We start from the raw sequence: 14,138 nt of genomic DNA on the forward strand, positions 1-14,138 counted from the left end.
GATCGTAGTCCGATTAAGGCTAGGACCATAAAGAATTTGTCACGTTGTCTCTCTTGTTCAATGGTACTATCAGATACTGGCATAAGGGAATCAAATTGATCTTTTAAAGTCTCTATCTACCCTAAATAGCTCTCCATATCTTGATTATTTTGTTGAAGGTGGACAATATTATTTAAAGCGTATCAATATAATCTGGTGACCGATGGATCTATTTGCAATCTTCTCAATGAGTGGTAGTGTGTTTTAGGTGCTAAACTGGATCTATTTGTCTTAATATTCTTGGCCTAAATTGAGGGTCTACAGCTGTAAAGAACATAGTAATTTACCTGTTGTTTTGGAGGCGTTTCTTGTTGAGAATGGTTATAATGATAATGTTTCATGTATAAAACAGATTTGCATTGTTTTTTTGGTGGTTTTATTTTAGCTTTCATTAGATCTAATGACACAATTATTGATTCTTTCTTTTTTTTTTTTTTTTTTTTTTTTTTTTTTTTTTTTTTTTTTGAATGAGTATGTTAAAGGAATTTTAACAATTTAGCAAATGCATAAATTTGTTGCAGATTGGACGTAATAGCATCTAATGGTGGTGTTGTACAGCTGAAGAACTTGCTCCATATCTTGATGTACAAAGTGCAGGGGCACCATGGTGATCTTGTTATATCAAACGTAGCTTTCACTAGACAGCATTTTATTGTTATAGCTTGTTACAGTTAGCCAATTTTTTATATTGCTCTTGAATTTGGAATAGTTAAAAGTTTGTATATTTTAATATGATTTTCAGGAGAAGAGTAGATGTTTATTTAATCAATAAGATAGACTAAGTCTATTGATTAACCCTTGAAAGAATAGTGTTTGTGAAATATGTTGCTTGATTATTTCCCCAAGCAGATGGGAATTTATACAATGTACAAGTTACATGAATTAGGAAAGAATTGATCCTAAATAATGAAGGATATACACACAATATAGTCACCATATTTACACAAATCAATCTAGGAATACTATCTCTATTTTCCTAATATATCTTAAAGTCAATCTAGGAAATAATATCTCTATTTTCCTAATATATCTTAACACCTCCTCAGTATAGCATATATGTCATATGTTCAAGCTTGTTACAAATGTATCCGATTCGGAACCTTGAGAGACTTAGTAAGAATCTGCTACTGGTCATTTGAGTGACAAAACTGTGACAAGCATTGGGATTAATTTCTGTCGGATAAAATGACGATCAACCTCAATGCTTTGTTCTTTTGTGAAAGACTGGATTTGAGGCAATATGAGAGCAGCTGATTGTCGCATATTAGTTTCATTGCTTCACTTCACTACACCCCAATTCTTGAAGAAGTTGTTTCAACCAGATGAGCTCACAAGTTGCGAGAGCCATACCCCGTTCTGCCTTACTTGATCTAGCTACTACATCTTGCTTCTTACTCTTCCAAGATATTAGATTACCTCAATCATGATACAAATCCAAAAGTAGATCATCTATCTGATGGAGACCCTGCCAACAACATCAATACCCAACAATTTGAGAATGACCCCTATTTTCATATAGCAGCCTTGTCCTGGGCTCTCTTAATATACTTGAGAATGCGAACTGTTGCGCCCAATACCACTACATGGGGCTGGAGAAATTGGCTAACCACACTAACTGCAAAGGAGATATTGGTATGGTGATCGTGAGATAATTCAGCTTACCAACCAATTTTCGATACCTTCCAGGGTTTCTAATGGCTCCCCTATCCAAGAACAAGTTTGACATGGGATCCATAGGAGATCTACAGGCTTACAGTCTAACATACTTGTCTCCTCAAGAAGGCCAAGGCATACTTCCTTTGTGGATATGCAATACTAGCCTTAGACTGTACTACCTCAATCCCTAGAAATACTTTAGCTTCCCCAAGTCCTTGGTTTGAAATGGCTAAACAGATGCTGCTTCAGTTGAGAAATCCCATCTTAGTTACCTGTTATGACAATGTCATCAACATAGACAGCCAAGTACATAAATTTACCATGATCATTACTGCGGAAAAATACTAAATGATCAGCTGTACTTCGCGACATCCCAAACTGTTGAATCACAGAACTGAACTGTCCAAACCATGCTCTAGTGGCTGCTTGAGACCATATAAAGACCGGCGTAGACGACACACCAATCCTGACTCCCCCTGAGCGACAAACCTTGGCGGTTGCTCCATATACACTTCCCCGCAAGTTTACCATGCAAGAAGACATTTTAATATCCAACTGATGAAGAGCCATTGATACATGGCAGCTAAAAGATAAGGAGGCGTACCGAGTGTCTGTGTCATACGATGTCGTTTTGGTGGTACGAAAGGCCTAAGGGCACAACGATAATTCCTGCAACATCATCCTCTCTTTCGCTTGGCCAGGCTTAAGCTTTAGAATCTCTGGCAGAGTGGCACCAAAAACATTTTCATCTTCCAAATTTCCCAAAAATAAAAAATGAAAATGGCGTCAATCTCAACATGTTTCTCTCTAACTCCAAAATCTCGCCTTATCCTCTTTACTTCAAAATCTTCCCTTAATTTAAAGCCTCCCGATTCTTTTTCCAGAACTCAAACACTCGTTTTCCCCAGAATTTCTTGGAAAAATCCAAACCGTAGGGTTTTTGTTCCTGTTGTTCGAGCAAGCATCGATGTAAACGCTGGAGTGAGACCTGGAAGTGTTGTGGAGAGTGATAAGCTGCCGTCTGATGTTAGAAAGCGGGCCATGGACGCCGTAGATGCTTGTGGAAGAAGAGTCACCATTGGTGACGTGGCCAGTAAAGCTGGGCTTACTTTGACTCAAGCTCAAAAGGCTCTCCAAGCTCTTGCCGCTGATGCTGATGGTTTCCTGGAGGTAATTTCAAGTCATAGTGCGAATTTATTTTGTAATTGTTTCTAGTTTAGAAAAATGTAACTTCAATTTTGAGAATATGGGTGGTGAAATTTCAGTGTAAATTTGCTTAGTAATGAAAAACAATGTACAAGTGTCTTGATTAAAATCAGTAGTTAAAAGTATAATAAATTGGGTATGTTTGATAAATTTTATGAAATTTAGGGGAAGTCTTTGAAAACTTTAGATGAGATTTATGGTCATTCTCACAATGACAGCAAAGGGTTTTACTAAATAATTTTGTTACTTGATAACTGATTTTCATGTATTAGCATTTAGCAATTCTTTTGCTTTTATAGATTTTGAAATGGAACTTGTTTAGTTATTATTTATTTTTATTCTTGATTCATGAGTGCAATTGTTTTCAAGATGGTTTTAACAGGTCTCGGATGAAGGTGATGTCTTGTATGTTTTTCCAAAGGATTATCGTGCAAAACTTGCTGCCAAGTCATTTAGGATAAAAGTAGAACCTTTGGTTGAAAAGACAAAGGTATTAATTTCATAACATAATGTGCTGAGATTCTGTTTCAAAGAGAAGAAATGAATGTCATATAATTTATATTAGTGTCATAATCTAATGAATTCTGTAATTTTCAGGCCGGGGCTGAGTATTTAATAAGGGTTTCTTTTGGGACAGCTCTTATAGCTTCAATTGTTATTGTTTATACTACAATAATTGCTCTTCTTTCAAGTCGGAGGTATCTTTTGAATTTGGCTCTTTAAATGTTATTTTACATTGACCATGTGCTCTTATTAATTGAATGAGTGATTGTTTTTCATTTTATTTTTTTATGTTCTGTCACAGCAAGATATTGACGGTGAAATTCTTGATTACAGTGATGAAGACAATCGTGGAAGGCGAAGCAGATCATACGATACGGGATTCACATTTTACGTCAATCCATTCGACATGTTTTGGTAAACTTTCTGGTCGTTCAGAATTCTGAGCATTGTTTTCAAACCATGAAAAGCTGATGATTTACATGTTTGACTGTTTTAATCAATGATAATATAAACACATTATCTTGGATAGTTCTGGCTGCCATTATCGTTGGCTTTAGTTTTATGTGTGATAAGGGCCACAACAGTTATTGCTAGTCTAATTAATTTTATACTCTAAAAGTGGGGGTTTTTTTTTTTTTTTTTTTAATACTTCAGCCCTCTGTGCTTACTGCTCCCTCATTGGCCATGATCTTCTCTAAAGAGTCCCTTATTTTCATGTGGTCACAAACATTTTGTAACTTTTTGCGGTTTTGCCTTCTAATTTCATGTAAGGTACTGGGATCCATATTACTACAGAAGACGACGAGTACGTGCCGATGATGATGACAACAAAATGAACTTTGTTGAATCTGTATGTATAAAATTGAATCATGCCTGATGTTTTTTCTGGTTGCTTCCTATTTTTGAAAGAAAATTTGACTTAATAAATGGCTTTCTTTCAGATTTTCTCATTTGTGTTTGGAGATGGTGATCCAAATCAAGGAATTGAAGAAGAAAGGTGGAAGTTGGTAATATTTCGGCATTGAATTCAGTGGTCCGTTGCTTGCAACATATATATAATAATTCATTGGTTGTGCTATTTTTACCTTTGTTTGCTGTTAGCTTGCCCCTTGTCAAAGTAACACTGTTTAATCTGGCCTTTTGAAAACTCTCCCTTCTCTCTCTTACAAGCTATTTGTAGAAACCCTTTATATTTTGCAATTGATTATTTTTCATTTCACACACAGTGAATCGTATTGGAAACAAGCAAATTTTCTGATATGTTGCAACATATTAATATGGATACTTGTGTCTCAAGTGCTTTTGAATAACATTGTAATATTTCATAAAGATATCTATTCTGCACCTTCATGATTTAGTTAAAATATAACAGTGATCTACTTCAGTTGTTATTTAAAGCGATCAAATATAATCTGGTGACCGATGAATCTTTCACCTCTTCTCAATGAGTAGTAGTTGTTTTTAGGTGCTAAACTGGATCTATTTGTTACTTAATATTCTTGGCCTAAATTGAGGTCTACAGCTGTAAAGAACAATAGTAATTTACCTGTTGTCTTTGGAAGGCGTTTCTTGTTTGAGAATGGTTGTAATGATAATGTTTCATTGATAAAACAGAATTTGCATTGTTTTTTTGGTTGTTTTATTTTAGCTTTCATTAGATCTAATGACACAATTTATTGATTCTTTTTTTTTTTTTTTTTTTGAATGAGTTAATGTGTAAAGGAATTTTAACAATTTAGCAAATTGCATAAATTTGTGTGCAGATTGGACAGTATATAGCATCTAATGGTGGTGTTGTTACAGCTGAAGAACTTGCTCCATATCTTGATGTACAAAGTGCAGGGGGCACCATGGTATGATCTTGTTATATCAAACGTAGCTTTCCAATAGACAGCATTTTATTGTTATAGCTTGTTACAGTTAGCCAATTTTTTATATTGCTCTTGAATTTGGAATAGTTAAAAGTTTGTATATTCTTTAATATGATTTTCAGAGAGAAGTAGATGTTTATTTTAACGCAATAAGATAGACTAAGTCTATTGATTAACCCTTGAAACAACAGTGTTTGTGAAATATGTTGCTTGATTATTTCCCCAAGCAAGATGGGAATTTATACAATGTACAAGTTACATGAATTAGGAAAGAATTGATCCTAAATAATCAAGGATATACACACAATATTAGTCTACCATATTTACACAAATCATTCTAGGAATACTATCTCTATTTTCCTAATATATCTTAATAGTCAATCTAGGAAATAATATCTCTATTTTCCTAATATATCTTAACACTCCCCCTCAAGTTGGAGCATATATGTCATATGTTCAAAGCTTGTTACAAATGTATCCGATTTAGGAACCTCTGAGAGACTTAGTAAGAACATCTGCTAGCTGGTCATTTGAGTTGACAAAACTGGTGACAATGCATTGGGATTCAATCTTCTGTCGGATAAAATGACGATCAACCTCTATATGCTTTGTTTTTTTGTGAAAGACTGGATTTGAGGCAATATGCAGAGCAGCCTGATTGTCGCATATTAGTTTCATCACTTCACTACACCCCAATTCTTGAAGAAGTTGTTTCAACCAGATGAGCTCACAAGTTGCGAGAGCCATAGGCCAATTTTCTGCCTCTGCACTTGATCTAGCTACTACATCTTGCTTCTTACTCTTCCAAGATATTAGATTACCTCCAATCATGATATAGTATCCAGAAGTAGATCGTCTATCTAATGAAGACCCTACCCAATCAGCATCAGAATACCCAACAATTTGAGAATGACCCCTATTTTCATATAGCAAGCCTTGTCCTGGAGCTTCTTTAATATACTTGAGAATGTGAACTGCTGCATCCCAATGACCACTACATGGGGCCTGGAGAAATTGGCTAACCACACTAACTGCAAAGAAGATATTTGGTATGGTGATCGTGAGATAATTCAGCTTAACAACCAATTTTTGATACCTTCCAAGGTCTTCTAATGGGTCCCCCTATCCAAGAACAAGTTTGACATTGGTATCCATAAGAGAATCTACAGGCTTACAGTCTAACATACCTGTCTCCTCAAGAATGTCCAAGGCATACTTCCTTTGTGATATAGCAATACCAGCCTTAGACTGTACTACCTCAATCCCTAGAAAATACTTTAGCTTCCCCAAGTCCTTGGTTTGAAAATGGCTAAACAGATGCTGCTTCAGTTGAGAAATCCCATCTTGGTCATTACCTGTTATGACAATGTCATCAACATAGACAACCAAGTATATAAATTTACCATGATCATTACGGCGGAAAAATACTGAATGATCAGCTGTACTTCGCGACATCCCAAACTGTTGAATCACAGAACTGAACTGTCCAAACCATGCTCTAGGTGACTGCTTGAGACCATATAAAGACTGGCGTAGACGACACACTAATCCTAACTCCCCCTGAGCGATAAACCCTGGCGGTTGCTCCATATACACTTCCTCGGCAAGTTTACCATGCAAGAAGACATTTTTTATATCCAACTGATGAAGAGGCCATTGATACATGGCCGCTAAAGAGATAAGGAGGCGTATCGAAGTAATCTTAGCAACAGGAGAGAAGGTATCACTATAGTCGAGTCCATAGATCTGAGTGTACCTCTTTGCAACAAGGCCAGCCTTCAACTGATCAACTTTGCCATTAGGACCAATCTTAACAGTGTAAACCCAATGACACCCAACAACAGTCTTGCCTGGCGGTAAGGAAACCAACTCCTAAGTACCATTATGATCGAGAGCAGTCATCTCCTCAATCATGGCAGCTCTCCACCCTGGATGTGCCATTGCCTCGCTAACAGTGTTAGGTATAGGGATAGAAGACAGGTTTGAAATAAAGGCAGAATAAAATGGAGATAAATGATCATAACTAAGAAAATTATAAATAGGATGTGGGTTTCGAGAAGATCGAATAGCTTTGCGAAGGGCAAGTGGAGGAGTTGCCTCGTCTATAGGAGACATGACCGGAGCAGGCGACGGAGGAACAAGAGATGGGTCATCAGGATTGACTGAGGTACTTGTAACAAGAAGGGAAGTACCGTTGGGATTAGTAGGAGGACGAGGACGACGAGAATAAACTTGGAGAGGAGGACGATCCATCGAAGAGGAAGGAGGGATGGGGATAGGTAAGGTGGCAGGGATAAGATTGCTATTGATAGTGTTTTTAGAAAAGTATAGAGATGTCTCAAAGAAAGTTACATCTGCAGAAACAAAATATTTGTTGGTGGTTGGGTCATAGCAACGGTAACCTTTCTGGAGATGAGAATATCCTAAGAAGATACACTTAACGGATTTAGGCTGTAATTTGTCTTTGCCTAGAGTGTGATCATGAACAAAGCAAATGCAACCAAACACCTGTAAATGTATTGGCTATGGGTCTTTACCAGGAAACAGAATGGAGTGAGGACTCTTATGTTGCAAGACAGAAGAAGGCATACGGTTAATAAAGTAACAGGCGGTGAGAACTGCATCCCCCCAAAATCGAAGAGGAACATGATGATGTATAAGTAAGGTACGGGCTGTTTCAATAAGATGACAATTTTTGCGTTCGGCGACCCTATTCTACTGACTAGTATAGGCATATGAGGTGTGGTGAATAATACCTTGAGAAGACATATACTTAGTAAAGGGAGAAGATAGATATTCCCTATCATTATCACTACGCAAAATCTTAATAGAAACACCAAATTGATTACGAATCTCAGCACAAAAATTCTGAAAGATAGAAAATAACTCCGAACGAGTTTTCATTAAAAATAACCAAGTATTACGAGAATAGTCATCTATAAAAGTAACAAAATAATAGAAACCCAAAGTTGAACTGACACGACTAGGACCCCAGATGTCTGTGTGAACAATATCAAAAATTGAGATGACCCTATTATTGACTCGCTTGGGAAAGGAAGCTCTAGTTTGTTTTCCAAGTTGACATGACTCACAATTAAAAAAAGATAATGTAGACAGACTAGGTACTAATTTCTGAAATTTGGCAAGACTTGGATGACCAAGGCGGCTATGAAGAATGTCGGTAGATGCAACGAAGGTGAAGGCAACTGGAGAATTTGGATTGGAGAGGTGGTACAGTCCATGTGATTCATGTCCTGTTCCAATCGTCTGACCTGTGTTCCGATCTTGTACCACAACAGAGTCAGCAAAAAGGGTGACAAAACAGTTAAGATATTTGGTTAACTTACTAATAGAAATTAGATTATGTGGACATTCAGGGGCGAATAAGATTGAGTTTAAAGAAATGGATGGAAGTGGTTGAGCTTCTCCTGTCCCTTTGACCACAGTCTGTGAACCATTAGCAAGAGTAATTTTTGATAAAGTGGGAGAAGAGGTAATTTGAGATAAAAGATTTTTATTACCAGAAATGTGGTTAGATGCTCCGGAATCCAAAATCCATGGGCCAATGGAGGAGGTCCTGCTCAGATAGGCAAAGGAATTACCAATTTGGGAGGTGCCAGATGAGGATGATTGCTGCTTGACAGCTTGATATTGAAGATACTCATTGTTATCAGCCCCAGACAATGTAATGGAGTTGGGTTGTTGGTCTTTAGCATCGGGTAAGGGAAGGAGTCCATCTCCAATTGCTTGAGCCACATGAGCGGTGGATCGATTAGAAGATTGACGTGGTGGCCTCCCATGCAAAGCCCAACAAGTGTCTCGGTTGTGGCCATTCTTGTCACAATAGGTGCAATGTGGTCTAGATCCCTTTCCTTTTCCCTTTCGAGAACCACTTTGTCCTTGCTGATTTCTTGCCTGAACAGCTAATACAGATGTCTCAACCTCATTAGTATCGCCTAGGTTTAAAGAAAGACGCAGTAATCGAGCAGATACATCTTCCAAAGATGGTATGGTAGTGCTAGCTAAAATTTGATCTCGAACAGAACCAAGGTCGGATCGTAGTCCGATTAAGGCTAGGACCATAAAGAATTTGTCACGTTGTCTCTCTTGTTCAATGGTACTATCAGATACTGGCATTAGGGAATCAAATTGATCTTTTAAAGTCTCTATCTGCCCTAAATAGCTCTCCATATCTTGATTATTTTGTTAAAGGTGGACAATATCAGAAACAACTCTATATATTCTTTGCACATCATTCGTATACAAAGTTTTGGCTTTGGTCTAGACCTTACAGCAAGTTTACAACATTGAAACAAATTAAGCAATTTAGGGTCTAAAGAATGCCAAAGGAGACTACATAACTGAGCATCAACTTTAACCCAACTAGCCCTCTCAGTAGTAGAAATATCAGTGGATGTTTTACTTAAGTGATCATCATAACCCTGCCCCATAAACCATAACTCTACTGAAGCAGCCCATGACGCATAATTACTACTATCCTGAAGCTTGACTGTAGTAATTGTTGGAGAACTAGAAATAGAAGAGAAGAATGGTTTGATGTCACCTGATTTTGATGCTTCTGCTATTGTAATCAAGAGAAGTGAGAGATAAATCCAAAACGGTAGAAACACCCTTTGGCAGAGTTGAATCACCAACAAGAAGGAAGAATTGGAGGAAACCAATCGCCTGAGAAGAACCAGAAGATGCCGACGAACCAGGAGAATCGAGAAATAAGCTCCCCAAAAGCAAAGAGGAGTGCCTCCTTTAAAGATATGTTTTAGGGTTTCTGAAATAGATGGATTTAGAAGAAGAAGAAGGCCAAGAACCAACCTGACTCTAATACCATGAAACAACAGTGTTTGTGAAATATGTTGCTTGATTATTTCCCCAAGCAAGATGGGAATTTGTACAATGTACAAGTTACATGAATTAGGAAAGAATTGATCCTAAATAATCAAGGGTATACACACAATATTAGTCTACCATATTTACACAAATCAATCTAGGAAATACTCTCTCTATTTTCCTAATATATCTTAACAGTCAATCTAGGAAATAATATCTCTATTTTCCTAATATATCGTAACGACCCTCAAAATTGAATCTTGTTCTTTTTATTTCGTAATGTTAGTTTCATAGCATGTTCTCTCTCAGTTTTCGTTGTAAATATTTTCTTTGTTGTATAAATCACCTATCCTTAGAATGGTTACTTTTTAATGGATTTTGATATAATTTTATTTCATTTAATTGACATTTGAAATTTGATACATAATTCAACAACTGGTCCATTTGGAATGCTTCTGGTTGGTTGTGTTTGAAAGCTCTGATTTTTTTTAGGGTTTTGCCTTTCTCAGTATAAAAGTATTTTCCATCTTTTCAATTTTTGTTTTCTTCTGGAGTCTAGTCTTCAATTTCTTAGATTTTATCCAGAATGATATTTGCTTCTGTTGCCCACAGTTATATATTACAAATTGTGTCTGTCAATTAGTCAAATTTAAATTTAGCGTTGAAATTTGTTTGCTCATTCAGTTCTTACACTGCATCATACTGTTTTCTTTTATATTATTCTTGTGTTAATTTGACCTTGTTTGTTGTTGGTTGCAGAGCGATGAATCATACATCTTACCTGTCCTTCTACGATTTGATGGTCAGCCTGAAATAGATGAAGAGGTGTGTCAGAGTATACAGTTATAGAGAGAACTATCTTTTTTTCCCTTTAGATATGTATGATAGCAAGAAAAGGTCTGAAGATGGTGCAGAATCCTCACCTGTGTGGAAGTTTCTTTCTGTCATAAAAAAGATTTTGCCTATGTTGATTTTGTGTGATTTTCTTGTTGTATAGGGAAATATTTTGTATCGCTTTCCATCCTTACAGCGCACAGCTTCTTCTCAAAGAAGTGGAAGAAAGGAGTATGTGGGGAGAAGATGGACTGATTGGGTTGGAGGGGTTCAGAAGGTTTTCAGGGAGAAAAAATGGGAATTCAGGTTCTTTGCTTATTTCTTTTGGCAATTTATTAGGTAAGATTGTTTCTAATTGAGTTAATGACATGGTTAATTTTTCACATTGCAGTAAAACTAATGCGTCAGAGAGAGCAATGGTTATTGGTCTGGGTGGGTTGAATTTGTTTGGAATTATTGTTCTCGGAGCCATGTTAAAGTATGTTTCTCCTGACACCAATTACTTTTCTTGGTACTTTTCTTAATCCTCTTGCTGTAATGACCCATCTTTTATCTTTTTATGAAGGGATATTGCTGTTACTCCTAGTGGGTTTATTCAATTCGTCAGGAGCATTTTTCCTCTTCTTCAGGTGTGATGCAGTGTCTCATTGTAAAAGGAATGAGGTTTTAACTCTTTTCCCTCTTACAGTTGAGGTCATGTTATTACTAAAACAGTTGAGGTTATTGTAGATATATGCTGGTTCTTTCTTTGCTATTCCTCTGGTCCGGTGGTTCCTCAACCTCAAGAAGAATGCTGAGATAGAAAAGAGAAACCTTGCAAGGGAACGGTATGCTAAAGCCCTTGAACTGCCAGATGTTTCTCTGAAGCGCAAGGTAGGCACATTAATTTCTGTTCATTGTCTTAAATTTGTTGTATGCTTGAGTGTGAATATTGTGTCAAATTTTGTTTTTGTACTTCAATGACAGTCTATTACTGTATTCTTTAACTTACGTTAAGTGTAAAACTGGATTTGCTATATGTTAGAAAAATCATTTGCCATAGGCCCCTCTACTTATCATTAACTTGTTTTCCCTTAATGCAATCTGTTCAGCTCCTTAGTGCTCGGGATATGGCCCAGAAAACAGTTATCGGACAGGATCGCATTGTTTATAGTACTGAGAGGGACTTTGTTGAGCAAGACTATGAGGCAAAAGAATGGGAGAGGAGATTCCGAGAAATTGAACAGGCAGATTGAGAAGTGACTATAGTTGGTAAATTTACAGTTATTTTCTCCGATCAATGCGGAGAAACATTGAGAGAGATTTATCGAAAAATTCTGTTGATAATTGTTGAAAATCTGTTATATAAGTAGTTTTGATTTTCATGATTTTATTTCCAAGTATTTCTTGCATCGGAGTTTTGTAAGGGGTGTCCTCACTGCCTAGACTAGTTAGTTTACTAGTTGTCGCCTGTTGTATACTTCATTCACAGGAATGTGTTTGGAAAACCGTAAAATAAATGAGTTAATGGGTGGATAACAGTCTTGTTAAGATAGATGCTTCTGCACTTTCAATTAACTCATGTTTGTGTTGTGTTTTTAATTTCAGGGACTTCACTTGACTAAATCCTTATCTGAGAAAACCAGACCATTATTGCTTTCAGCATCAGGCTCATAACTTGAGACAACTTGACGGGTCACCTTAGCTACAATCGGTCAACCTTCAATAATACGAGTGAATATTTACAGAATACAACAGCAGGGAAGCAATGGTGATTTGTAATGTAAATTTGATTGAAAGTAATCTCAATTTTTTTTTATCGCTTGAAATAGTTTCAAGTGCCGTATAGCTCATATATATTACTAGGTAATGTCCCAATATCTCCGAGCAGTAAATCTATTGAGGGTAGATTGTTTCTGTAATCGCCTTTTCATCTGTGTAACGGGATGGATCCTGATCTTGTGCACAGATTAGAGCTAGGTGTAGATGTGAAAATTAGAGTTGCACATGGACACGTATGAGCTTATAATGTGGTTTACAAATTCTACCACTTATCGGTGAAACATGTAATAATGATACACGCCCTCCATTTATATCTTCCATATTGTTTTAAGAGTGGTTGTAAACCAAAACTATTTTGTTGTAAATGAGATTAGTTATTTGTATGCTTGGAAATAGTTTGTATTCCATCTTTAGGGCTTTTGTCTCAATTCTTTACAAAAATTTTCTTATTGTTCATGAAATAACAGTTTCTGCCATTCAAAATAGAACTTCAATTTTCAAGACTTAAACCATCCCCTTCCACATACACCAAATTGGTGTGGTTTTTGGTATATGTAACAATTGCATCTTCAATCTATTATATCAAAAAGAATATTTTTTAAAATATTTTTTTTCTTTTTCTTTCTATTAATAATCAACCATTACTTTATTTTATTAATTATTTTTGTATATATTAATTAAATATTAGAAATGATATCTTTATTAAATAATAATAACTTTAAGCAATTAAGAATTATGTAAAGAAGAACTCAATAATAAGTCAATAATCTCAAAATAGTTCTAATTCTTTTTAATATTTTGATGATTTTAAAAAATCCAAAACTAATCTATCCGAAATTGTTATTTCTTTTAATTTTAATGTTTTTAAATTTGTGTTAACTTATTTTGAGTTATTGTAATTTAATATTTGTATTGAATGAAGTTTTGTTTTTTATTTTTCATAATTTTTTTAATTATATAATTATTATGAATTTATTATTATAAATATTAATTAAATTAACATAAATACAAATTAAATAAAATAAAAAAATAAAAAATGTTTTATGATAGATGAATAGTATCACATCAAATTGGTGTGAATGAATAGTATTATACCAAATTTGGTGTGATACTATTAATGCTTTTAGTGTATGATCAAAGCAAAATGGTGCCTCATTGGAGATGCCCTTAGAGAAGAAATGGAAAATAGCAATTTTGGAATAAAATTAACATCTTTTTTTTTAAAAAAAAAAATCTTTGTCTCCTTAAAGTTCCCGACTGAATCATATTAAATGTAATAAAAAAAATAAAATAAAGATTTATAATTTTATTTGTCAAGATAAGTAATTTGAAAAAAAAAAAAAATCATATAGAAAAGGAAATGTAGACTTTGTTGTAATTTTAAATATTTGAATCTTTAATGCATATTTGAATTTGATTCCG

General features: G+C 35.4%; 1 protein-coding gene across 1 annotated transcript; it reads left to right on the forward strand.

The window, feature by feature from the left end:
- The first annotated feature begins 2,391 nt into the window (after window positions 1-2,391).
- LOC116132733 (uncharacterized protein At5g03900, chloroplastic) lies at window positions 2,392-12,888 on the forward strand. Its single transcript, XM_031418395.1, has 14 exons — window positions 2,392-2,865; window positions 3,284-3,391; window positions 3,499-3,599; window positions 3,739-3,819; window positions 4,177-4,255; window positions 4,347-4,412; window positions 5,169-5,258; window positions 10,881-10,946; window positions 11,119-11,261; window positions 11,347-11,433; window positions 11,521-11,584; window positions 11,685-11,828; window positions 12,047-12,206; window positions 12,543-12,888. The coding sequence occupies exons 1-13, from the start codon at window positions 2,470-2,472 to the stop codon at window positions 12,188-12,190; spliced, it is 1,569 nt and encodes a 522-aa protein (XP_031274255.1). The 5' UTR covers window positions 2,392-2,469; the 3' UTR covers window positions 12,191-12,206; window positions 12,543-12,888.
- Window positions 12,889-14,138: the final 1,250 nt, after the last annotated feature.

This window comes from Pistacia vera, unplaced genomic scaffold, assembly GCF_008641045.1.
Source record: "Pistacia vera cultivar Batoury unplaced genomic scaffold, PisVer_v2 Contig26, whole genome shotgun sequence".
Classification (NCBI taxonomy): Eukaryota; Viridiplantae; Streptophyta; class Magnoliopsida; order Sapindales; family Anacardiaceae; genus Pistacia; species Pistacia vera.